General features: G+C 44.9%; 1 protein-coding gene across 9 annotated transcripts in view; it reads left to right on the forward strand.

Moving 5' to 3' along the window:
* The window catches only part of Runx2 (RUNX family transcription factor 2), a 308,143-nt gene that overhangs the window by 157,941 nt on the left and 122,217 nt on the right, over window positions 1-27,985 (forward strand). For all 9 annotated transcript variants that reach the window (XM_050119361.1, XM_050119366.1, XM_050119363.1 and 6 more), the window contains one exon: window positions 8,822-8,983. In XM_050119361.1, coding sequence (XP_049975318.1) covers window positions 8,822-8,983 — 162 coding nt within the window. The remainder of the gene's footprint in view (window positions 1-8,821; window positions 8,984-27,985) is intronic.

Here is a 27,985-nt window from a genome sequence, read left to right on the forward strand (position 1 = left end):
GCTCACTTTCCACAGCATCTTACAGGTGGGAAAATCCTTCCCACCATGACAGAGCCATTCTTACTTTGTGAGAAGAACAAGTCTCTGATAATGCAAGTTGCTGGTCTGTGGCAGCATGGCTAAGCGAAGGAGACTCTTTGTGTTCTACCCATCCGTCTTGAGGGTCTGGACAGAGAGAGAAGCTCATCCAAAAAGCCCAGGCTAGCCGAAAGGGGTTTTGAAGAACACATAGCATATAACCTTGACTATTCCATGCTCACTGTTTTGAATTAGGAATGTCTATGTATGAAAATATGGATGGTCGTGACAATGTGTATCATGACAGCAATGTGCTGGAAAGAGGACAGACAATGATGCACGTATCCTCTTAGCTGTTAACGCAGGTGGCTGTGTTTGACCCTGGAGTGAGTGGTCCGGGGGTATGGCTCTAAAGCAGTGTGCTCTCTCTGTATTTGACCCTGGAGTGAGTGGTCCGGGGGTATGGCTCTAAAGCAGTGTGCTCTCTCTTTACACTGCAGCTTCAATCATCCATTTTCCCCAATGATCACCTGAGCTTTACACAGGAAAAATGGATAAAGGTAAGGGGTGGCAGTGTGGAGAAGCCTTCACTGTACTCCGCACCTGCAGCCTGCGGCTACTGCAGGCAATGAAGGCAAATCTCTGCAGCTGTCTTGTTTTCGACAGAGTTCTGCTGGTAGTGCTTTTATGTGCTTCTCTGGTCTTCGACCATGGCACCCCAGTTCCTACCATCTCATCCGTGGTGTGTCCCTTGGGAGTGATTCTTAGGAAAGCCACACTTACACATGACCCAAGTGTTAATCGATAGAGGCTTGCAACCCTCTGGTTCCCTTATCCTTCTTCTATTAGGTTTTGCCAAAGCTCTTTGCCTGTCATTCCCTAACCCTAATGACATTGAGAAAGAACTTCCATGTATTTTTCATATCGCCAGTTCACAGTGGAGCTCTCTGGAATTTCTTCTTTTTTAATTGAGCTACATATTTTTCTCTGCTCCCCTCCCTTCCTCCCCTCTCCCCTTCTATCTTCTCCTATGATCTCCACACTCCCAATTTACTCATGCGATCGTGTTTTTTTCTACTTAGATCCATGTATATGTCTCTTAGAGTCATATATATGACTTGTTGTCTAGGTTCTCTGGGACTGTGAATTGTAGGCCGATTTTTCTTTACTTTATGTCTAAAAGCCACTTATGAGTGAGTGAGTACATATTATATTTGTCTTTATGGGTCTGGGTTACCTCGCTCAATATGATCTTTTCTAGAACCATCCATTTGCCTGCAAATTTCAAGATGTCATTATTTTTTTCCTCTGTGTAGTACTCCATTGTGTAAATGTTCCACATCTTTAATCATTCTTCGGTCGAGGGGCATTTAGGTTGTTTCCAGGTTCTGTCTATGACAAACAAAGCTGCTGTGAACATAGTTGAGCACATGTCCTTGTGGTATGATCGATCATCCTTTGGGTATATACCCAAAAGTGGTATTGCTGGTCTTGAGGTAGTTTGTTTCCTAATTTTCTGAGAAATTGCCATACTGATATCCAAAGGCTGTACCAGCTTGCATTCCCACCAGCATTTCAAGAGTGTTCCCTTTTCTCCATATCCTCTCCAGCATAAGTTGTCATCGGAGTTTTTGATCTTGGTCATTCTTACAGGTGTAAGATGGAATCTCAGAGATGTTTTGATTTGCATTTCTCTGATGGCTTAGGAGGTTGATCATTTCCTTACGTGTCTTTCAGCCATTTTAGATTCATCTGTTGAGAGTTCTCTGTTTAGGTCTGTTCCCACCCTCCTTTTTGGATTATTTCTTCTTTTGATGACCAATTTCTTGAGTTATTTGTATATTTTGCAGGTCAGATTTCTGTCTGATGTGGGTGGAGTTGGTGAAGATCTTTTCCCATTCTGTAGGCTGTCATTTTGTCTTGTTGACTGTGTCCTTTGTTTTACAGAAGCTTTTCAGTTTCAGGAGGTCCCATTTATTAATTGTTTCTTTCAGGGTCTGTGATACTGGGATTATATTTAGAAAGTGGTGTCCTGTGCCAATGTGTTCAAGTATATTTCCCACTTTCTCTTCTATGAAGTTCAGTGTGGTTGGTTTTACGTTGAGATCTATGATTCATTTGGACTTGCATGGTGCATGGTGATAGATATGGGTCTATTTTCACTCTTCTATGTGTTTATATTCAGTTATGCCATCACCATTTGTTGAATATGCTTTCTTTTTTCCATTTGATATTTTTTGTTTCTTTGTCAAAACTCAAGTGTTCATAGTTGTGTGGAATCGGCTCCATTGGTCCTCCTGTCTGTTTTTATGCCAGCACCTGGCTCTTTTCACTACTGTCGCTCTTTTTCTTAGTGTCTGATGTTCAGTCACACAGACTTGGAATTTTTGTTTCTGTAATTTTTCTTGTTTGTGAGTATAAAGTCAGAGAGCCCTCACACCTCCTTTAGGGAGTGTGCAGCCTCTTTCCTGGCTGACTCCATGAACACTGCCTACTTTCCTGGTGTCCTTACCTTTGCATGAATGGCCATTTCCAGTTTGCCTGATGGATGTCAGCTTAAGACACTGGACTCGTCACTTTCCAGTTGCTCCTTTAGCATCCTGGGTACAGGGCGTTCCACGCTCCTGTGCTTGGGGTTTATAGGGAGGAAGGCAGCGTCCATGCTTAGAAGTCCGAGATGAAGGGACACTACTCCGGGTGGAGAACTTAGAAAAACTGCTAAGCATTGGTACTTTGTGGCTTGTTTCTAACCTTGGAGTGTTCTCGAAAACACAAATACTGCCTCGTTATGTCAGTGCTTGGTTTTGTCTTCTTCTTCTTTCTAGTTTTCAATGAGAGTTCAACCTGTGCTCTTAGTAGCTACCTTCACGAAGGAAGCCATGGCTTCCTCTGGACACACGATCATAGTAGTTCTGATCATTACACGGCCACTGTGCATGCCTGGTGGCGACTCAGAGCTTGCTCTCACGCATGTGGAGGCATGTGGAGGCATATGGAGGCATGTGGAGGCATATGGAGGCATGTGGAGGCTGTCCTTTCCAGGTTCATCTACAGGGTCTCTGCTGCTCTCTCCTCTCTCCTCTCTAGCATTTAGTCATTATGACTTATCACATCTTACCTGTGAGGCCCATTATTGGAAAGACCTAATTTTTCTCTCTCAACTTTATGTTACAGGTCAAAGTTGATTTTCAGTTCCTTGCTAAGACCTTGTTTTAGGTGGCAGAAGTTTGTGCAGAAATAGATACGGAGTGATACTGAAATACGCTTGTGATAACTTAGTATTCCAGGTCTCTCAAACACTAAAGAGTGTATGCACATAAAGATAGCACTAAAGGTTTCGCTTTGAAGCTTCCATATTGATGTAAAAACACTTACACCTCTGTAATACAGTGAGATGCTTTGGATACTGTTTTTGAAGGTTGCCACATAAAAAGAATGAATTGTAGTTTTAAAGCCCCATACAAATATAAAAAGTTTAAATCAGGGGCTGGAGGGTGGCTCTGTGGTTAAGAGCATTGTTGCTCTTCCAGAGGACCCAGCTTTGGTTCCCAGCACACATTTGGTGACGTACAGCCATATCCACCTTCACTCCCAGAAAAATCCTCACCTCCCTGGGGAATACAAACATTTTCCCCTGCACATACACACATGCAGGCAAAACACCATGCACATAAAATGAAAATAAATTTAAAAGTCTTTAAAAATAATTTTTAAAACATTCAGTAGCAGGCTTGATTTCTTTTGATATCTTCTTAGAGACTGTAGATGCTTTTGGGTAGATGCTGGTCCCGGAGGACATAATCTCCAAACTTCCATGCTTTGGGGCTTCGGAGTCAAGACTATTCCTACTTTGGAGAAATGGCTCCTGATGCTTGACTCACATTTCTGAAGACCTAGAAAGACAAGCCATGCTCTGTAGCTCCAGTGAGATTAAGCAAAGGAAGCCAAGGCTTAACTGATGAGAGTTTCCCATTGATCATGGTGAACTCGATGATCTGTTGCAGAGCTAGGCCCTTTGTGGTGATTTTAGCAATACCTGCTCTGAATCACTGAGTTTAGAAAAGGCTCAGGTTTCTTCAGAAAGTGAAGTTCAGAAACCATGTACTAGGTCTTTGACCTTCCTTCCTTCCTTCCTTCCTTCCTTCCTTCCTTCCTTCCTTCCTTCCTTCCTTCCTTGTTTTTGTTTTTCAAGAATAGGTTTCTCTGTGTAGCAACCCTAGCAGTCCTGGAACTAGCTCTGTAGACTACACTGGCCTTGAACTCACAGAGATCTGCCTGCCTCTGTCTCCCAAGTGCTGGGATTAAACACATGTGCCACCACCACTCAGCCAGGTCCTTGATTTCTCTCCACTGTGGGCATTAATAACTGTGACACACACACACACACACACACACACACACACACACACACACACACTCTGTAACTATATATTTAAGTTAGGTTTATACGTTCTTAGGAAACTAAGTTATTTTCGTCATTTTCCTCCCACCACAAGATTGAAAAGTTGGAGGATAAGCTATTTGAAGATGTGGGAGTTTATTTTGAGGTGAAACCAAGTCCAAGAAGGACAGTCTCCAAGTTAAAGACAGTCAATTCCTGACATCTGTCGATGGGCAAAGAGGCAGCCTGGCACCATGCTATGCACTGTTACACTCTCGCTTAGCCTTCGTAAGTTTAGGAGGAGGAGGTCTTGTTTCTCCCTATGTTACTGATGAAATGGAAGCTTAGATAGGTCGTCCTTTGTGCAACCAGTGGCCCAGAAATGGTATCTGTGAGAGTCATGGTCTGTTGTCATTCACTTAGTGCTAGGAAAGGCCTGGGGTTTTCAGACCACTGGCTTTCAGGTCAAGGTTATTGTCCCTCACACCTGATCTCCTGCATACACTGTGGCACTCTTTATATTTTATTTTTCTTTGGTCTCTCTCCTGTCTCCCCCGCTCTTGTCATATAGTCTTAGGACGAGGACCTTGAAAGAGACTGGCTGGGCTACAGCCAACCCTCCAGGAGACAAAGTCCAAGTACCCTGTCTTTGCTCAGTGTTGGTGAGAACATCCTTGTGGAAAGCCTCTACCGAAAGCCAAGTTGTCCTTTATTAGACCGATCAAGTTAATATTTGGCAGGCAGAAATTTTATGTAAAACTTCCTTGATGTAATAACTCTTCCATAGCGTAAGAGAAAATTAGAATGATTAATTATGACATTTTATTATTCTGGTATTTATTCAAGCCACCTGTAAGTTCATTGTTGGGGAGCTTGTCCACTCAAGGTCTATATTTAATTATACCATCTGATCTCAGAAATATTTCATAGACACACACACACACACACACACACACATACACACACACCAGGGAAGCCCAGATAATGTGGAGTCAGATTTTTATTTCTTTGAATAATGATGCTGACTTGCCATTCACTGTGAATTATTAGGTTTTATTGGTGGGGGCCTAACTCAGAGCTGATATTCCACCTTCATTTGAAATCAGCAGTTCTAAGAACATTCCAGATCACGTGGTAGAGCCTGCCCACATGCACTGGAAGCCCAATGATAGTTTAGCATAGATCATAGGAGTTATCAAATGTTTCATTTTCACCTGGTTTTCCAAACATGCCCGTAGTTATTACTGTGTTCATTTTACAGCAAGCACTGCTTTCCTTATCTACTTAGTAGGTCCTGTGAGAGGCAGATACATGATCAGATCCAGCATAGTTCATATCGTGCTCATGAAAACCCAATCAGGATCATTGTCCCAATTTTACAGATAAACCTTTGGGCCAAGGAGTTTAAGTGACCTACTCCAAACAGTGGGGAGCTGTAAGACTAGCCTCAGTCTGTCTTCGTGGCCAGTGGGTACAGCCACTTGGCCAGAGTCACTTCGGCACGCTGTACAGTCTCATTTTCCAGACGAGGAAATTGGAGGCTCAGAGAGTTTGCTCCCCAGCTGATGTCATAAAGCTTATAAATAGTAGGGTGACCCTTCCTCCCACATTCTCTCGTTAGAAGGCCCGTTCATTTCCCACTGTCCTAGGCTGTCTCTCTGCACAAAGGGAATGACCAAGGCTGCGTGTTACAACCGAGTTAAGCACCCTCACTCCTTTTGGGATATGTTTAATCATTATAGCCATTCCTTGCATTTCGTTGTATTTCTCCCAGGGTAGGCACGGTAGACTAGCCCACCGACATGCTGTTGCATTTGAGGACTGGATGCGCAGATCAGACTGCTTGGTCAGGAAGCTGTCTGGTGCAGCTCAGTCTGGCTGATGCAAGCCCAGCTTTCTGTCCTGCAGGAAGCCCCTTTTGTAGCTGTGTGGCAGTTGACTCTTTCATCTGCTGAAAATGTGCTCGGGTCCAGCCCCTTGCTTTTACGAGACAGTTTTCCTGCTCTGCAAGGAACGAATCCCTCCCCATCTGAAGATGATTTCCATTTCTCTAAATAGTAACTTACATTTGTGGCGGAAGGCTAGGAATATATCAGTATCTGAGGATAACAAGGACCAGCCACTCAAAGCTGAAAGGCTGCCGATCTGTACAGCCTAAACCTTGAGAGTCTTAAAGCATAGAAATTCAGTATTTTTAATCATCCAGTATCCTTTAGATTTCTGGAGGAAAAAATATGTTAATACAGTCCTACCCTTTTCTTGAATTGCAAACCCAGGTAAAAAATGGTCCTTAAACTTGAATCAAGTGCCTCCCCGTATTTATTAATGTCAGTAAACATCAGATAAATATCCAGATGTATTTAATTATTTCCACTCAAGGAAGTATGTTCTATTTAGATAGTCTTTAAATAAATTGTTTCCAAACTGAACAAATAAGCAAGAAATAGCTGGAACTCAACAGCTTTGACTGCATAGGAAAAAAAAACCTAGCGGCTTAAAAGAGGAAGGAGCCTAGGAAAAATCTGAGCCTTATTATGTATTCATTTTTATTTTGAGAAATAAACCTGAATTGACTGTTCAGATACATTTTTTTTTAAAAAAAGTAAGCTGTTAATATTCAAGCAATAATAGTCAATGGGAGAATTTTATACCTTTTCCAAAAGTACTCCACCTCAAATGCCTCAAATGTGTTTAAGGATGGAACAATCTGCTATGAAGAGTATTTTGTTGTTTGTTTGTTCGATTTTAATATAAGAATGTAAGAAGGAGGGCTGGGGAGATGGCTCAGAAATTGGGATTAGGTGCTGCGCTTTCAGGGTTCAGGAGTTCAGTTCCCAGCACCCACATTGGATGACTCCCAGCTGCCTGGAAATCCAGCTCTAGCGGATGCCCTAGATCCGATGCCCTCTTTCGGCCCCTGCAGGCACCTGCACTCATTTGGACACACACACGAAGACATATATACTTGCAGATTAATCTTAAAAAGCACATGGCCCTGTACTGAAAGTCTGCTGTTGTGCTGTTTTCTTGAGAGTTTTTCATTTACTCTCATGTTCCTGTGATTGGGTTATCATGAGAGGAAGCCAAGGCTTTGTGTGGCCAAAGCCATGCAGAGAGTGGAAGTCTCAGAGGTAATTCTGACCTAGTTGTAAGCATTCCAAAGCCCATCTATATTCAGATTATATCTTGTAAGACCCAATTCTATTAATTTTTTAAAAAAAATTAACATAAAAGTTTAAGTTAGCATTTAAATTTAAATTTGTTTATGATTCTGCCTGAACTACTCCGAACACACCCGGTCTCATCTGATCCAGGAGGCCAAGCAGGGCTGGGCCTACTTAGTACTTGAATGGGTGACCCCTTGGGAAAACCAGGTGGTACAGTCTCAAAGGGAAAACAAAGAAAGACAATTGCCTTCTCTGTCCTTGTCCAAATGGATGGCCTGTTATTAAACCCCACAACCTTGAGCTTCCACCTCTCAGGAACCCCGCGGAGATGGATCAAAGGCGTCCTCGGCTCTTGCTTAACGTTGAGCAGTTTTCTGCTCATTATTTTTATTATCAGCGGCTATGGGGAGCACAGCTACAGTCCAAACACTTGACACTTCTAAAACAGATCTCAGTGGGGTTAAAACATTTTCCTGTTCTTCTGGTTAGGGCCATCTATCTTCCTGCCACCAGGAACTTAGGTGTTTAACATCCAGCCTGAACGGCCGTGAAGCTTTTCAATAGTCAGTCCCAGTTGGTTTGAAAATTGACTTGTCTTTTCTCAAAGGTTATTTTCCGTTCTAGCTTTATCGTGAGATAGTGTATCCTGCTTTTTTCCTTTCTACCTCTTCCATTCTCACGCCCACCTCCATCCTCGTCTCCCCGACTCCGTTAGGAGACGGCATCCAGTGACCCTCCCGGAAAGAAAGCCCACTGTAAGGGAAGCGCAGAGTTACACCTGTTTAGATCTAAGAGCCCCACTGAAGCATGGACCCAGAGAAGCCTGCATCTTCCTGCAAAGTTATACAAGTTAATTGATAGAAAAAAAAATACAGTTCAAAAAGTGTGCTCAGGAAAGGAGCTTTAGAAAATACGGAGAATAAATAAAATAAATTCCACTTTGTAAAATAAGCAAAATGGATTGTTTTCTAAATGGTCACTGGACTTTCCAAATAGAAATATTTATGCACAAGAGAGACAGATGGACCTTATGCGCACTCATTTTGTAGCATTCATTGAGACATCAAGTCTAGAGAGCACTGGGCTATTTAAGGCCTAAGAGGGAAGAGGCCGTGGGAGATATTTATTATTATTATTTATTTTGTCGTCTTGTTCCTCTGTTTCTGTGCTCTAAGTTCTGGGCTGCATGTTTCTATGGTTGCAGTAGCTGGAATACTGAACTACTTTTGTTTTTTATCTTTTTTTCTTCTTCCAGATCCCAGGCAGGCACAATCTTCCCCACCGTGGTCCTACGACCAGTCTTACCCCTCGTACTTGAGCCAGATGACATCACCATCCATCCACTCCACCACGCCGCTGTCTTCCACCCGGGGCACTGGGCTACCCGCCATTACCGACGTGCCCAGGCGCATTTCAGGTAAAGACCGAACTTTAACGAGAAGCCCACTCCTGCACAGGGCCAGGGGGCTGGGGGTGGGGATGGAACCAGCCTGGCTTATCTACGCTCACAGTTAGTGTATTGGAGGCAGGCGACATTAGGCACCCGGTCTTCTGAATTGACGGGACTTATCAAACACTTGAATACTTTTAATTCAGGAGATGAAAATTCATCAGAGATGGCATGCTTTTCTTAAGATGACCTTTAATGATACTCAGTTAGTGGCCTGCTGAATCGTGTCCCAGTTGAGGGGTGGTCTTACACCTAGAGCCTTCTCCCAAAGATCACCCCCAGGCCTTCCTCCGCTTATAAGTCAAAGTACAGACTGTTGGCACCACCCTGTTTCTCTTGCCTGGGCTCCACAGTAACCCGTTCCAAGATTAGGATGCTTAGGAGACCTAGTCAATCACAGCACAGTGAGACCCAGAGGAGCTTGGAAGGCAGCATGCGGCAGCTCCAGGCTAAGGCACACTGTCACTCTGGGTGGCAGCCCTGGTTCTCACAGATCCACCACTCCAAAGACACCCACAGCTGTGATCGTAGTGGAAGGGTCTGTCTGAAGTGACCTGGCCACCTTCTTCTCCATCCTACAGAGTCTAGCAGAGGGAGTCAGAGAGTTTCACGTACGCCTCCAGGCAGACAGACATGTAACAAGAAGCTAAAGCCCTCACCCGAACACATGAGTCCCATAAATAAGGGGGGGAAATCTCTCCACTCGCCCTGATGTCCACCCTGCTCATATTAATACTCAGATATGACTCCGCAGGGCACACAGCCACTGTATCTCATGCCGTCTTGTGTCAGCGTTTGGGCCCTGAGCACCTGTTTGACTCCCGGCCAGGTTAATGCCTTTCTTTCTCTCTTTGTCTCTGTTTCCGTTTCTCTCCCTCTATCAATTTTCTGCAAAGCTCGGAGCCGTTACTCTCTGCGCTGAGTCCCGTCACTGACAAGCTGAAGCTCAGCCAGCAGGCTTCCGTTAGTCCACTCTCCTTTATTTCTTTCAACTTGGGAGGAGGGAAGGCTTTGTTTCTCAAGCGAGTAGCAGGAAAGGGCTCTCTGGTCCTAGTGCCTTCACATTTTCTGCTGCAGATGGACTCCCCCGGGGTGAGTAGGGATGGGAGAGGGGCGGGGGGAGAGCTGGAAGGTTTTCTGGATAACCATGTTACCTCATTTTATTGACCACTGCTGTCCTTGCCTATGAATCACATGACATCTCTTGGGAGCTGGGCCAAGTCTAGACGTATAGTTTTCATCTCTCGAGTGAGGTCTCCTTTAGGCAGCACATCAATCAGAGAGGAAAAGGAAGACACACAGAGGGGCAGAGAGTTAGCGCGGTGCTGAGGCCACAGTGTTTGACGGAGTTGAGTTAGTTTTGATCGTTTCTTCTGTATTCCGTAGGAAGAAATGAATTTGCATAGAGCAAGCGGGACTCTTAGCACAGACTTGCGGGCTTGCTTGTGTTTAGGGTCCCTTCGGGCTTCCATCTGACCAATCTTTGTAGCTAAAGCAGGTTTTTGTTTCTTTCAAAAGCCCCAGTGGTGATGGAGAGATGGCTCAGCCATTAAGAGCACTTGCTGCTCTAGCAAAGGGCACAGGTTTGTTTCCCGACATTCACATTGGGCAGATCAAAACCACCTATGACTCTAGTTATGGGGATCTTCTGAGCTCCATGGGTGTGGGGCACACACGTGGTACACATACATACACTCAGACAATCACACACACAGAGAAAATAAAAGTAAACAATTTTCTTTGAAAGAAAGAAAGAAAGAAAGAAAGGAAAGAAAGAAAGGGTTCCAGAGGACAATTGTAGCTGTAGACACAAGCCTACACAATTTTCTTGCTGAGGTGTGTTCACACCTGAATTCACCATGGAATTGCTGTAAACAATGTTGAGCAGATGACTACCCAATGGGCTACTCCTCCGTGTTCACCTTTCACACGTGTGATGTGGAACAAGGTTGTTTTGATCTTGTCACTTTAAGCATTTCCATGAAATGACATTCTAGTTCTTTCCATTCTACAGAAGAGGTGGTGGGAACAGCAACCGACTGGCTAGGCAGCTGGGCATTGATCTTGAGCCAAAGGCAGAAATGAGACCCTGCTTTATACCGGTTTAAAATTCAGCTTCGTCCAGTTTTTTCCTCCTCCCTGAGCATCTCTGTGAGTTGTGACTGGTAAAGGAATAGCATGGAGCCAAGGTGGGAGGTTCTGTATAAACAGTAAAGAGAACAGAAAATCCCTCCTGTCAGCCTCGACAGAAACAGGAAGGCACAGGCAGCTGGGGACTGTCAGAAGCAGGAGGAACCCTGCAACTCCTGACCTGGCTCTTGCCTGTGGGGCCATGCACCCCGGCATTACCTGATGGGCCAGGAGTGGGTGCCTGTTCCACAACCTGGGGCCCATCCTGGGGATTATGTTAGGGAGATGATTGTTTTTTAGGGTTCCAGGGGCCAAACTGCACAATTTCTACTTTATTATTATTCTCTTCAATATATAAAACCATTCTCAAGATATACAAGACTGACCTTCCTCCAAGCGAGACTTGAAGGTTTTGTTTTTTCTTTAGAAAATAAAACTCTTTGGATGGAATCTATATGTACTGTGGCTGTAGACAGCTCTCTACTCTGTCTACCCTGGCCAGCCCTCTAGCCTGTCTTCCCTGGCCAGCCCTCTACTCTGTCTACCCTGGCCAGCCCTCTACCCTGTCTACCCTGGCCAGCCATCTACCCTGTCTACCCTGGCCAGCCATCTAGCCTGTCTTCCCTGGCCAGTCCTCTAATCTATCATACCTAATCCTCTAGTCTGTCTGTCATACCCAACCCTCTAGTCTATCATACCCGGCCCTCTAGTCTATCATACCTAGTCCTCTAGTCTGTCATACCTAGTCCTCTAGTCTATCATACCCAGCCCTCTTGTCCACCCACTATTAGGCTGTAACATGGGCAGTTCAAATGCTAATCTCCATCACCATCCCCAAAAGGTCATTTTTGAGATGCTTTCAGGTCACATCTCTCTGGGATAAACAAAACACTTGCAGATTGTGTTGGGAGAGAAATAGTAGGTTCTGACCCAGATTTGCACCTCATGTAAACATCAGGCAAAAGTTCCTTAACTGTCTAAAAGTTAGGTTTATAAAACTTTATCAATTGGGATATAATAATGATCCTTTAGGATTACTGGGAGAATGTAAACGATTTAGGATAGACCTGACATACAATATGCGACATATTATAGCTGATATGTTGAAACTAAAATTGTTTTAAAAATTGTATATCTGTATGTGGTTTGCAGACAAAGCTTGACTTAAATTAATAAAATAAATAGGAAAATGAAATTTTAAAAGATTATTTGTTTAACAAAATGGATACCCACTTTCGGTATTTTTAAATGTATTACAGAACATATTTAAAAACAAAACATGCTTTGGAATATTTCAATACTTAAATGAATTAACCCTCCTATGTAGTTCAAAAATCATACAATTCATAAAGTTCACTTCGTGTGGTATATAGCACATAGAATTTCTAGAGTATGTACATTTTTGTTATTAAAATTTTAAGTGAATATTTATAAAGCTAAAATCAGTTAGGATATTCACAAAAAGTCAATAAATTATTAAGAAAAAGTTAAATTATATAATAAATTGAAAGTCAGCAGAGTGATATTAGCCTAATAAATAGATAAAATGATTTTTATCACTATCACAAAATATAGAAGCTGCTGGGGGCAGGGGGATGACCCATTTGATCACTCAAGAGCTGTCAAGAGGATCCGTCCATGTCATTTAGAACCCACTGGTGTTCGAAACAGCTCGTTCAGAAAAGAAATGTCCCTCATGACCCGGTCCCTGTCAAATATCCTGAGTTCAGATTTTGGAGTCGGTAGCTCTGGTGTGCTAGATCCTTGTGAGCATTTATTTCTAGAGAACAGCTCTCAACGCCCAGGAGGGAGCAACGCCTTCAGGAAGTTTAAAAAGAAAGCCCCAGCAATTAATACTAACACACCAGAAAGTTAAGACAACTCACTGGAGATCCTGCATTTCCCCCGGCATACCCATACCCGCTCCTACAGTAAGCACTACCAGTTTGGTAAGCTCGCCCCTCCGCATAGCCACAGGCAAGAGATCAAGTTCAACGGAGCCACTCTTATTTTGAAGAGGGTCCCTATTTAAAGCCATAAAGAGGGAAGTTATTAAATTTAATGGCCCCTAAACAAAGACACGTCCCACGTGTTAACAATGGCATGCTCCATACGCCTCTCATCATACCGATGGTGATTGATCCAGGTGTTTTCAAATTTGTAGGTCAGAGTTCGTTTTGCTTTCCCTAAAAATAGTCTGTCTCCTGACAAGGGCAGATGTGATTTAATCCCACTTGAACCTCAGTTTACGCAAGTACTGGGAATAAAGATTGGTTTTCAATCCTACCCTGTCTGTTGGAAAATCTTGGCCCAGACCGTGAGGCTGACTCAGCCTGTTTGCATGGCTAATTGCGGTTATTTGTAGTTAGCCTGACGTACCCCAGCTCAGAGTGTAACCTATGTATGTGGTTTCGCTCTGAGCTTTTTATTTTTTTTTAATACATGGATCTTGTCAATTGTTGCCGGGGCAGGGTGGGGTGTAGGTGTGGGTGGGATTTACCTCTGACACTTGTGCAGTCACCCACACGTAGGGTGGTTAAAGCAAGGGGTCATGCTTAGGCAGAGATGTCAGGCACGTGATTGCAGATGTTCTTGTAAGATATGACGCAGCCTCCTTTGGTAGACATCCACTCGGGAGTGGGCTGTCTTTCACCAGATGCCCTGATTTTCTCGGGGCACAGCGGCTGCTGTAATCCAGGAAGAGCGCAGGGACAATTTAGGTGAGGAAAACCTGGTTTTAGTTTCAGGGTCGTTAAAGATTCTTTCTACTGTTCTCAGACCTATCAGATGGCTTCTTGTGCCCTAGTGGTCCCACGGAGTGAAGGGACTCAAAATTGCTTGTCCTTGTGTCTCAGAATTTTACAAGGAGTAAGACAACATTAGGACTTACCAGTGAATGTCAGCGAGAAAGCTAAGTTGCATATTTTAAAAGAACAGAAAATTCATGCGCGCACACACACACACATACACACCCATGCACGCACACACGTGCACACACATGTTATTTAAGTTACTATTTGTTTCACAGCAGTCTTGCCGATTCTACAGGAAGGCTAAGTAGAGCTCACAGCCTGCAGATCCTCTAGCCGCCACCCACTGACTCCGGATATTTATGTCTTGCGTTGTTACAACTGAGTATTGATCCACTGTTATGAAGTTGAGCCCACAGCCTATCCTAGGCTCCTTCACACTTGGTGCCGTACCTTCTGTGGCCTTGCCAATCCTATCATGGCCACCATTGCACAATAACACGGAATTGTCACCCTGCCCAAGGGGAGGCAGTGGGTAGATTCCCAAGGCTCTCTGGCTGGCCAACTTACCTTCATGGGCAAGTTCTAGACTGGGTAGGAGACCCTGTCTCAAAAACAAGGTGGATGGCTTCTGAGGACGCCTCCTGAGGTTGTCCTTGGCCCTCCATAGGCATGCATATATCTTCATGTATATTCCCCACACATATGGGCATGCTCTTACACAACAACACATGCAGACACATACACACACCACAACACACTTCACATACTCATATTACATACATGACACACACAGCACACACATACCACACAAACCACATATCTATGCACCCCGTAGAGGCCTTTCTCTTGATTTGGCCTGTAGACAAACTCCTACACATGCGCCATTCACATGGACACACAGTACAGACTGGTTAGAAATCACGGTCCATTCCTGTGCTGCCCTGCTGTGTTAGCGGTAGCTCCTAGGGACCGGTGTCCCCTTTCTCTCTAGACACTGGCATTTCTGAAGAACTCTCAGAGCTGCTGTGCAGGGCCCTGTGGCTTCCTCTCAGGCATCTCATCTCCAACCAGCACTCTGCTCTTAGCAAGCGGTTCCTTTATCTACACTGCACTCGCATCCTCTCTGTACTCTGCCTGGGCCTCTCCAGTGTCCATGTCTTTCTGAGAAGTGTGCTTACCAGCTTCTGAGGAAACAGTGCTCCCTCACTGCTGGTTCTCACAAAATAACGGAAGCTGCATGTCTACTTTAAGCCAGCTCTGGGATTACGTTACATGTGGCTTTCTTTTTACTCGGGGCAAACTTTTCAAGGACAGCAGCTATGTCTTACACAGTCTCCAATCATCGTAGCCTTCCACAATTTCTGAAACGTAGTTAGTGCTTAGCATAGCACAATGAACAACTATGAATGATAAAGAAAATAGAAACAAACAAACAAGAGCGTTACACAGAAGGACAAGAAGGGCTGGTGAAATAGGTCAGAGAGCAAAGGCTCTTGCCACAAACATGACACCCCTTGGCACTTACATGATGGAAGGGCAGGACCGACGGACTCCTGCCAATTGTCCTCTGACCTCCACATGTGTGCCATCATATGTGCGTGTGTGTGTGTGTGGGGGATTCATGCAGACACACACACAAATAAATAAATAAATGTACTTTATAATTTGAAAAAAGAAAGGGGAAAAAAGAAGAAGAAAGGATTTTGTTCACCTGGAATAACAAAAGAAGGGTAAACGAGAGAGACTTGATTGCTGGAGAGGACAGGAAATGGCACGGCCAGCGTGTGCATAAGCGGGATATATTTTTATCTCCAACTCTCTCTGCAATGTGTTTCATATTTAGAGCACATATCAAGACTACATCTGTTTCCAGAACTTTCTGCTAACAGTTAGTAATCATGCCAAAACATACTCTAGGTCCAACTTGAAACCGAAGGATCAAATAGAATTTTTTGATTTCTAATTTTGAGTCTGACATTAATTATAGCCATCATGCAATACAGTGTCAGAGGCTTTTCTGAGAGAAGGATGGAAGGTGCGTGAACTCAGCTGTAAACTGAGTGAGAAGCTGTTCTTCCAGGACAACGCAAATGACCCCTTCTCGACTACTGTCCTCTCTCACGAGCCTCACCCTCCTGAGTTTTCCTGATATGTCTCCTTGGCTTCTCGTGCCTTTGTGTGTGATAAGGTTTCCTGTCACCCTGTTGTCCTAGCTAGTGACCTCTGGGTTTTGTTTGTGTCCTTATTTGTGCCTGGATCTCATAGTCAAACTCCGTTTATTTAATTCAGGTGGCTTCTGCCTGCTAAGAATGCCTTCGATTTGGCTAATGCCCTGTGTCCTGTTCGCCTTTTAATTTCTTCCTAGAAGGGATGGCTCAGGTCTACCCATTAAGTGGTTCTCATGTACTTGAAATGTGTGACAGTGGACGAGGGATGACAGACACAGACAGCAGAGTCTGCGGTGGGGAGGCAGCCACTCATCTAGAAGACACGACAGGGCCAGCGAGTAGCTATCCAGTCATGTTGGGATGCAGCCCAGGCTAGGCCAGCAGAAGCCACGGATGCTCAGACTCTTAGTGAGGAGAGACCTCTTCTGCTCCTCTGCTTGTTAACTTATGCTTGTAACCAACTTAAAGCCAATTCCTTTAGGAAATTTAAAAAACTAAGTTTTTTTTCCATAATAAAAGGTTATCCTTTTATTCTGAATTGCTTCAATAATTACATTTTTTAATATTAAAAATGGCCTATTTGACGTTTGGATTCATATTGATTCTCTTTCATAATGGTTTTAATATCTTACAGGAATCTATGGGATCTTTCCTCAGCTAGATTGAATGCTCCCCTAAGCCCAGGGCCTAGGCTTCTAATCCTTTGCTATCTCTCTATAACTCTGGATAGATTGAAAGCTCCCCTAGGCCTCAAGCCTGGCTTCCCAATCCTTTTCTCTCTCTGTAATTCCAATGTCCACACCTTGCTTGCATATGGTCATGGGAAAGTCTGCCCAAAAGCCAGTGCTGCAAGCCTAGGGTCTCACCATGCTGATGGTTATCCAAATGTTAACGCGTCCAGAGGTGGAGTCCTGTGGGAGATGACCAACTGTTGCCATTACCTGAATTTCATATTCTGTAAACATATGTATGTTCCAGCATGAGATACAGTGTGGAATTAGCTAATGTCTTTGATAAGGTGAAACAACACAGTTTGCACTGTGATTTAACATGCATGAGCCCATCCGTTTCTAAGTTCCTACAGTTAGAATAGACAGACACGCAACTATTCTTGACATGTGTCTGAATTTGCTTTATGTTGTTGTGATAAGCACCACGACCAATCACATCTTGGGGAGGAAAGGGTTTATTTCAGCATGTACTTCTGGGTAGCGGTTTATCACTGAGGGAAACCAGAACAGGAACTAAAGCAGAGACCATGGAGGGTGCTGCTTACTGGTTTGCTTCCCATAACTTGTTTAGCCTGCTTTCTTATACACCCCAGGACCACCAGCCCAAGGGTGACACTGTTCCCAGTGGAATGGTCTTCCCACGTCAACATTAATCAAGAAAGGGCCCTATACACATGGGTCAATCTGATGGAGGCTGTCCATCAGCTGAGGTGCTCTCTCCCCACATAGAGTCTCCACAGGGCACTCCAGCCTGAGTCCAGTTGACCTAAAAGAGAAGGAATATTGTTTGTTATCTTAGTGAGTGTAAACCAGGGCCATGTATTCTAGAAACAATAGAGACGTTGGACTTACTTGCTCATGGCATCACCTGGTGCCTCACTGAGCTTTGACCTCTGCAGAAGCAAGGGTTGCTCACAGCCGGTAGAGATTGTGGTAGAGACTGGTTGTCTCGCGTTACTTCAGAGCTCTCTCTCCAGCCAAAGTGGTCATGGTTCCAGCTGTCTGTGCAATTAGTAATAGTGCTACAGTTAATGAAATGATAATAACAGCTAAAAGGATGGCTATAAATAATCCTGCCCTGTGCCAAGAGGAGCACGGAATCAATAACCAATCCATCCATGCATAATTAAGTAAATTAAGTAAATTCATGTATAATTAAGAAGAACCCTTTCTAAATAAAAAAAAAACTGTGAAGAAATGAAAACAGACTAAAGTAAAAAGTTCATAATGGTGTTGTGGTCATCATCGGTTAAGGAGACAACCCAGAAGCCCCTTAGGAAAATGCTGTTTAATTATCATGATTTAAAGGCACATGGAAAATGGACCACATGATTCTGAAAGAAAAGAGTTTTGTCCTCCAGGCGGTTAACAGGGAAAGTTAAAGTGTCCTGACCTTAAAAATTGGTAGGTGTCAAAATGATCCTTGAAGAGTTAATAAGACTTCCTGGGGTCCCTTTAGTTTGACAAGTGGCTGAGGCCCTTGGATTGGGTAATACCTCCCAAAGGGCACTAGACCTGATATCGAGCCAGCATCAGGACCTCAATCAGATCGCGTTGATGGGATTTGTCAGGCAAACGTTTCCTCCACGGCCCAGACACATGGCACATCTCTTGACCAACTATAGCATCATTGAGACTGTACTGGGCACAGGACTTGGCTGGGATTGGAGGAACGCTCTCTTGGGTGTGCCTCCAGGTTCTTGGATTGATTGGTGAATTTTTGTGGGTCTCAGTTTTCCTCACATGTGAACAGAATTTGTTGGGTGCAGGTTTCTTCCAAGGAAGACCATAGAGCTTTGAATGTCAGTGTGTGTAAATTAGAGCAGGAAAGGGTAGGCCTTTCCTTATGGGAAAAAATGTCATAATCATCAGCGCGACAGACCAAATACTCTGTCAATAATCACCATGAAGGCTAGGGGTGGTAATGCACTCAAAACCTCAATTAACACTAATGAGTACACATAGATGCTAAGGAAAGCTGTGTTTTGGTACATCAATTGATTATGATGGTTAATTAATACCCCAAACCATGAGCATTCAGACCTTGCTCCCTGACCCTAGCTGAACCTCTGCTTTATGGCCTCCTATGCCAGACTATACAGTGTGTCAGAGTCCATAGGCAGGCTGAACACTGAAGATTTAATTTTTTAATTGAGGAATTTAATTTTATTGCTGTTTTACATGACTTGATGTCGCTGAGCCGTGCTCACCATTTTCACTTTAAGAATGAGTGTGGCTGAGATGAAGAACAGCCGATTCTTCTGGGAGCAGCAGAGCCTCTCTCTAACCCCAGCTGCCCAGGAGGTGAGGCAGGAGAACCATCTGAGTCCACAAACTTGAGGCCAGCTTGAGTGACATAGCAAGACCCCTATCTCAAAGCTGATAACGGCAATAGCAAGACACACAAAATAAAGAGCAAACTACTCTTAGAAAAGACTAAATGAGACAGAGGACCAGCCTCTACTGAAGAAATTAGCTATCGTTAAAAAGAGTGTTATTTGAATCCTGACACGGCTCCTCTTGATGACTCATCAATGTTACAGTGTTTTAGAGTCACATGGTAAAATGTTTCCTTCGTTTTTTCATTTTTGGTTTTTCAAGACAAGGTTTCTCTGTGTAGCCCTGTCTGATCTGGAACAAGCTCTGTAGACCAAGGATGGTCTTGAACTCAGAGATCCACCTGCCTCTGCCCTTTGAGTGCTGAGATTAAAGGCGTGCACCACCACTATCTGGTGGTAGAATGTTTCTTGAAAAGTTTTAAATGTAATTGTTTGTCAGTGTGCATGTGTGCATCAGTGTTCAGGTGCCCACAGAGACTATAGATCCAGGATCCCTTTGTAGCTCTAATACAGAGAGTTGTGAACTACCTGCTGAGGGTGCTGGGAACAGAACTCTAGTCCTCTGGAAGAGCAGCATGCCTCCTTAACTGCTGAGTCAACTCTTCAGTCCCGTAAAAAGATTCCTTAATGTAGGTTATTACCAATAGTAATTCACTCATCCACTGAACCTATGCTACGCATAGGAAGGAAACTGATGAAGAAGGCAGAACAACTCATGGAGCTTTTGTGTTGTGAGGGGGCAGTGACCAAACACTCAGTCCTGGGAACTCACCCCTGGATCTCATCAACACTGAGGACCCTTAGCTCATTCACACCAGAGCAGCGGTAGAGCCAGATTTCAGCGCAATGGAAGGCAATTGACAAGCTGCCTTCTGGGACAGAAATGGTATTGTATGCGCTCTTCCTCTTAAAATGCAGGTTGTGTATTTTCAGATCTTTCAGAGATTTGCGTACAGGTTCCTTTGCCTGCCTTTAAGAGCAGCACATAAGTGTGAGTAAGCTGCTTCTGCCAGTGCTCACCAGGCAACCATGCTGGGAGCACAGGGCAAGACTCAGGAAGTGATGAGAACCCTGGGTAGGGAGTAGTTAGTGGCTTCAGACCCATGAGCTAGCATCCTCCCTCTGAGAAAGTCACAGTGGGGTGAGCACCCAGGCAGGGTGAGTGTCGCCACGTGAGTGGAGGGGATAGGACGCAAAAGTTCTATACTTGGTAGACAGGCCTTGAACTCTGAGGAGTTGGGACCTTGTTCTAAGCAGGATCTTGTAAGTTAAAATAAAAGGAGAAAGGTTTGGGTTGGCAGGGCTGTCACCATTGTCCTGGTACTAAACCTCTGCTCCTTCCTCAGCTTCTTTGTGCCCCAAAGAGATTTTCCTTATGATGACAAAATTTTCATGGCCAAGGCACTAGTGACCCAGTTTGACAACCCGTGTTTGATTCCAGGTCCCATATGGTTAAAGAGAGAACTGATTCTCACAAGCTGTCCTCCGACTGCCATCTCTGAACCATTGTACATACACACACACACACACACACACAGACACACACAGACACACAAACACAGGAATGTGATACAAAACATGAAACTATTCTTCTCTGGTAACCTTCAGTTTTGGGTTCAGCTGTTGCTTTCTCCCTGCGGTGACAAACGCTAAAGCTCATGGCTCCTAAGGATTCCTTTTTTCATGGTTGGAAGAGGTGGTGGGAGGCAACTGGTCACGTGACTTCTGTACTCAGGGGTCAGAGATGAGTGCAGGTGCTCAGCTCACTTTCTCCTTTAGGACCCCAGCACATGGTGTTGCACTCCCCCCCCCCCCCACAGTTAAGACGGCTTTCTTCATCTTAATCTCAGAAACTCTCCCACAAACATACCCAGAGCTCTGCCTCTCGGTGAGCCTGTCAAGGCCGAGCATGCCAAGTTTACAATCAGAACTAGTCATCCAAGACAGTGAACGAGAGTCTCACTGTAAAAGAAAAAATAAACAAGAAAAAGAAGAGGCAAAACCAGGATGACAGATAGCCGATGGAGTCACCCAAAGCAAACAGAACAAAATGGAAAGCCTGGGTGATCTACTGGAAAGAGGGGTGTCCCCTCCCCCCAGGAGCCAGGATGTGTAACAGTTGTTTGGTGCAGTTGTGAGTGTGAGCTTCCCTCCTCCTAAGATGGGGACCTGGACTGGCCTATTGAGTCCCACCCTGGCCACCAGACGTTGGGACTGACCCCTTCTCATTGTGTCAGTGCACAAGGAATAAGTCAAGACCTGATCGGACGAGCCTAAAAACAGGAAACTAAACACCTGTATGTTTCACTCTTTCAAGACTTTATGTTGTATTCTTACTTTTTAAGGTGTATGTATGTGTTTGTGGTTGTATGATTGTTAGTGTGAACATGCGCATTTTGTGCATGGGGTTATGGTATGCATGGAGGCCCAAGGTTTACATCAGGCGTTTCCAAAATCACTCCTCACTTTTATTTAAAATTTCTATTGCTTGCATTTCATATATTAATATAATAAATTTTATTCATTTTCACCCTATTCCCTTCTCTCGAACCCCTCCGTCTACCATCCCTTTTCTCACCTCGGTCTTTTTGCAGAGGACCTTGGTTTGGTTCCTAGGACCCATATCAAACAGTTCAAAAACTCCTGTCCCTCCAACTGTGGCCTCTTCTGCACCCACAAACACATGGTATGCATCCTGACAAGCAGGCACACATACAGCTAAATAAAAATACAATATGAAAATAGCATTATTTTGTTGCATGGATGCAGACCCATGGTGGCTAGGACCAAGTGCGTTTCTGTTTCCATGGTGCCCCAAATATGTAGAAACCCCTTTCTTAGACATAACTCCCTTGAGTCTGCACAGCGGTTCCCTGAGGTGTTGATAGCCTCACAGTCTGAATAATCCCACTAGAGAGTCAGGACTCAGAGACCTCAAGGGACTTGTCTAGGGCTACACAGTGACAGCGAAGGAGAATCAAGATACAGCAAAAAGTCTTAGGTTTCAAATATGCTTTTTCCATTTCAGACCTAAATGCACGTGTGTGTGTGTTTGTGTGTGTGTGTGTGGGGGGGAGGGATTATGTGTGTATTGTATTCACACACATGCATGCTCAGACATCATTCTGCCATTCTGTAGTGTCCCCTTCTGCCTTTTGGGTTGACACAGCATCTCTCGTTGGCCTAGAACTTGACCTCTGTGATAGCTGGCCTGTGAGCTCCAGGGATCCTCGTGTTTCTCTCTCCCCTCTTGCTTTTGCTAGGGCTACAAGCACATACCACTGCACCTGTCTTGACATGGGCACTCAAAACAGGTCCCTGTGAGCGTGAGGTGAGTGCTCAGTGCCTGAGACATCTCCCCAGTCCCAGAGCCACACTATTGAGAGGCTCCAGCTCCATGGCGGCTTCTTAGGGGGCTTAGCATCCTCTTCTTTCCAGGCCGCACCTGGATTACACCAGCAGTGCTCGGAAAGTAGCCCATGGTCCCGTGAGAATTGGGCCCAGGACCCTTAAACAGGTCAAACCCACTCTGTATATAGCCAGAAATGGTGGTGGAAATAATCTGCCTCTTGGTTTTGTAAACATGATATTTAGCTGAAAAGGTTTAAAATATGCTTATGAATGAAATCTGAAGCTGTAAAGTCTATGTTTTTATGTGTGGGGTGAAGAAATTCAAAGCTTCTTGAATTATGCATAACACTATATACACATATAGTGTTATGCATTATATATACATATGTATGTATGTATGTATATATGTATGTATGTATTATGTCCCTGTGGGAGTTGAGACCCTTGACATATAATTAAATAGTTCTAATCAAAGAGATTGCTTAAAGGACCTAGAACAGTGAGAAAGAATGGCTTACACTGTTGCACTTGTAGAACTTGGTTTCCATGCTACATTTCACTATGAAAGGTTTCTTTAGAAAAGAAATAATGCGTTGGACAACTTCTGGGAATCTGTTCTCTCTTTCCACCATGTGGGGCCCAAGGATAGAACTCAGGTCATTAGGCTTGTTGGCAGCAAGGACCTCTACCCATTGAACCATCTCGCCAATTCCTTTTCTCATTTTCTTTTGGCCTATGTTGCACACTTGTTTTGTAGGATGAGAACCTGGGTGTTCTTTGCACAGCATAGCTGTTGTTAGTTGATTGCCTTGTCTGAAATGCTGGTACTGATTTCAGTAAATGAGGGCCATTTTTGACAAGGGCAGTGTGTCATCGGATAGAGCTGTCGATTGTTGGGGAGCCTCACAGTTGTCTGTTGTGTAGCAAAGTAGAATCCCCACCTTTTCCTACAGGAGAATCCAGGATCCCTGAGAGTCAGGGACCCCTCCATTCTGACCTTTGCTTGGGCAGAGCCCACATCTGCACTGGACTGCCCTTGGAGGCCATGGGCATTCTCTCTATTGCTGAACACAACATATTTGACCCAACGAAGAGAGAGACCTCACCAGGAATCAGCCCAGTCTTTCTTTTCTCCATCGTGATAGGAAGATTTGTGAAGTCATGTGGTTTATACATGCACATGTGTGAATGTGTGTACTCACAGGGGCTCGCTCCATCACCTTTGAGAGAGGCTCTCACTGAACCTGGAGCTAAGCTAGTAGCGAGTCAGTAAGCCCCAGGAATCCTTGTCCCCACTGCCCCATAGCGCGAGGGTTATAGGCATGAACGTGACCATAGCTGACTGTCTACAGAGGCTCTGGATCTGAACTCGGCTCCTCACACATATGAAGCAAGCACTCTTACACACTGAGCCTTCTTGATAGCCTCAGAAACAGATATTTGCCCTGTGGCTGGCAGCATTTTCTCTCTGGAGCTGTCTGGGTCTAGGTCTAGTGTGGGCTCAGAGTACATGATTCTAACTCAGAGAAATGGGACTTGGGTTTTGATGTTAGCACACAGAGATTGCCCACTGTTTGAAGAGCCGTGACTAGACAGCTTTTCAGTTGTTTCTTGTCCCACAACCCCACAAGATACACCAGGCCCTCTTTTTCTCCTCGTTAAAACAAGCAGAACCTCAATACACCGTTAGGTGTATCTCTTTATCATTGGGAAGCAGAGGGTTTCATGTCTCAAAGACACACAAGGGGGCCAGGAGCAGCCACCGACAGATGTTGATGGTTCATTGGTGGTAAGTTTATTGCCACAGCACCAAGAATAAACACTATATGAAGCCATCCGGAGGTGTGTGTGTGTGTGTGTGTGTGGTGTGTGGTATGTGTGGTGTGTGTGTGGTGTGTGTGGTGTGTCTATGTGTGTGTGGTGTGTTATGTGTGTGTGGTGTGTGTAGTGTGTGTGGTATGTGTAGTGTGTGTGTGTGTGTGTGTGTGTGGTGTGTACTGACTGTGGAATGCTAGCAAGTGAAGAGAAAGTGAAAGTTCTATTTGGAGGCTACTATTTATTTATCTCCTACAAAAAGGAGAATTTCATTATTGAACTTTTGCTGTTTGAAGGCTTTTGCCAAATGCTTAACAATCTGTAGGACTTGATTTCTCATAAAAAAAAAAAAGATCACTCTGAGAACAAGGGTCTATGTAACTAAGATGTGTTTGTTTTTGTTTAAGTCATTCAGAGGGGAAATCTTCTCTTGTCCATTGTTAAAAGAAAGGTTTCAATCAAAGGAGAAGTCTCCTTATTCTAAAATATACAAACAGTTCTTTGAAATGGATGCCAAATCAAACTCTAAAAGGGACGTTTTTCTTGCAGAAGTTTTGAGTTAATTCTGTGTTCAGGGCTCGAGTGGAAAACCTTTGAGACAGTCAGAGGAACTAGTTACAGTAATGCCACACTTAGCTTCCGAGGTTACATAAGGCTTGCAGTAGTCCCAGCCTCTTCTCCCTGGCTTTAGACTAATGTTTAGTGACAAAGGGAAAAGAACCCTTTCAGACTAAGTCCAGTTTTTGGCTAAATAGAAGGTGATATTTGATTTCTGATGCCATTGTATCTACATAGTCACATGAGAAGCCATACCAGCACTCATGGAGAAAAAATTGGTTGTTCCTGGTGTCTGCTTTGTTTCATTTTGCGGGGACAGGGTCTAGTTAGATAGCCTAGGCTGCCTTCCAACTTGTTATCCTCCTGCCTCAGCTGTTGAGTGCTGGGGTTACAGGCATATGCTACCATGCCGGGTTAATTGGTTTCCCTATTGTCCTGGTTGCTTTTTTCATCAGCTTGACACAAGCCAGAGTTATCTGGGAAAAGAAGCTTCAATCGAGAATGTGCATGATGCCTCTTCTGGATTGGCCCGTAGGAAAGTCTGTGGGAGAATTGTCTTGATTAATGGTTAAGGTAGAAGGTCCCAGCTCACTGTGGGTGGTGCCACCTTTGGGGGGAGGGTTGTCCTGAGTTGTCTGAGAAGGCAGGATAGTAAGTTATGGGATACAGCGGTGTTCCCCCATGGCCACTGCTTCAGTTCCTGATTCCGGGTTCCTGCTTTGAGTTTCCTGCCTTAACTTCCCATGATGATGGAAGGTAGCCTGCATGGTGACATTAACCCTTTCCTCTCCGTGCCCATGCTTCTGCGCATGGTGTTTATCACATCAGTAGGAAGCAAGCGAAGGATGCCTGTTTAGAAAGAAATTCTGTGTGCTCTTCAATCAGGAATTCTATTTGTACAGAAGTACTAGATGCCAGTAGGGTAAGACCAATGTGGAAATGGGGCATAAACAATTTTCCCCCACAAGTAACTAGCTGGGTTATGGAGGTGGTGGTGGTGGTGGGACTTCCGTTCTTGACAAAAAGCCTCTCTGTCATTGTTGCCTGCCACGCCTACCTCATAGGCATTTTGTGAAGATTATGTCAGATGTATGTAAAAACAGGGAAAGGTTTTAAAACAGGTGAATGAGAGCCCATAATGAAATGTGTAGGCTAAGGGAGCAGGGGTTAGGGCGAGAGATTCACTGTGGGGCTGGAGGCTGCAGGAGATCTGCGAGTGTGTGCTAACTCAAGCGAGTCCTGTGGCCCAGGACCACACGGCTGCACACATGCAGGCATGGCAGCTGGCTCTACAGGAGAAGGCAGAAGGGTCACACAAATTGCCACAGCACAAGGGTTTGTGGGCCACCCTCTTTACCCTCGCGCGTGTCACATCCTTCACCCATTGCTCCGAGAAAGGCTTCGAGGTGTTCACAGGAAGTGAGACGGGGTTCCAGTTCCAAAAGAACGCAGGCCAGTAGGGGTGGCAAGGTGGCTTTTGTCCCTCTGCGTCCCTCTGCTGGGTACAAGTGGAGACTCCAAGAAGCATGGAGGAGGGTGAGGTTGCTAGGGCCCATGAGATGCAGAGGAGCTCCCAGTAGGATGGGATTCTGAGGCAGGTTTTAAAGGCTTCTTGTAATTTCAAGAGGAGAGGAGGCTGCAAGAAGAAAGACTTTAAAGACTGAACCAAGGCAAGCTGGATCAGGTGAGCAGGCCTGAGATCCTAACCGCCCAACGGGCCGAGGGCCAGGAGTCTTCAGGAGAATCAAGTTCCATTGCCTTAGGAGCCTGCAGAGTGAGGTGAATGATGGAGACCCTGTCTCAAAATAGAAAATAAAAGAGGACTAGGGATAGATAGCTACGTACTTGCCTAGCACGTAGAAGGCCCCAGGTTCAATCCCCAGTGCTGAGGAAGAGGGGTGGGGGAGGATGGAGGGCAAGGCAAAGGAAACGGGAAAATGTAGGCACTAGAGCAAATGGAAAGGGGTCCAGTTTGACTGTGTTACCTGGAGCACACGAGCCTCAAATGAGAATGAGAAAGAAAGGTGGCCACCTGGCTCAGGGTCTGGGTGTGGGCTGTGGGCAGCTTGGGCTGGACTGGCTGGGCTGCATGCACTAAGCCCTCTTAGTCTGTCCTAGAAAAGCGTAGATTGGATTAGTGTGATTCTGCCGTCTGGAACCAGCTCCTCCTTCCCCTGGCCTGCTTGTGAATCAGCGTGAGGTCTGTTGGAAGGTGTCTTCGGTACTTTCTACCGCTGTGATGAAACATTGTGACTGAGATAACGTGGAGAAGAAAGCGTTTATGTGGACCTTATGGTTCCAGCGGGGTATGGTCCATATTGGCAGGAACAGAAGGCAACAGCCATGGCGGCTGGAGCTGGAAGCTGAGAGCTTGCATCTCAGACCACAAACAGGAAACAGAGCTAACTGGGAATGTGACATGTGGCTTTTGAAACCTTAAAGTCTGTCTCCAGTAGCACACTTCCTCTCGCAAGGCCAAAGGCCACACCTCTTAAGGCTCCCAGAACAGCACCGGTTACTGGGGACCAAGTATTCAGATGCCTGACAATTATGGGAGACTTCTCATTCAAACCACCCCAGAGGTCTAGTCTGAGGCTGGGTTGGGCTGGTGGCTATTCCCTCTGAGCCGGCCTCTGCTAGCCCTGTGGGTTGCTATGGATATCACATCTCTTAGAGGGACGGATGCGGCTGGGGAAAAGCAAAGGTTGGTTGGTTAAGCAATCACCAGCTCTGATTGCCAGCCCATCAGCTAGGCAATGACAGGTCAGAGCATTCTTCCATCATGGATTTGGGCTTACCACCAGGCTTCAAAGAAATGCTGCCCAGACTTTTCCACGGCAGCACCCCAAAGGGCAAATGAAAACCCAAGACTCCTTCGCCATGTTTCCCCCAGCCGACTGACATCCGCAGTTCCCCCTAAGCAGAGTATTTTCAAATCTCATGTTTTATCTAAAACTTCATATGAAGTTTTTGTAGGTTTGTTTTAATATGTTTAACCTCACTAATATCACGTAGGTGTCCTGTAAGAAACCTCCCTATTTGTCTCCTTCTCCTGATCACCTGAGCTTTGGTGGCTAATAGATAACCTATCAGCCGGTTCAGAAATTGCTACTTTCAGTACAGT

This window comes from Alexandromys fortis, unplaced genomic scaffold (genome assembly GCF_014885135.2).
Source record: "Alexandromys fortis isolate MF-2015 unplaced genomic scaffold, M_Fortis_MF-2015_v1.1 scaffold_145, whole genome shotgun sequence".
Taxonomy (NCBI): Eukaryota; Metazoa; Chordata; class Mammalia; order Rodentia; family Cricetidae; genus Alexandromys; species Alexandromys fortis.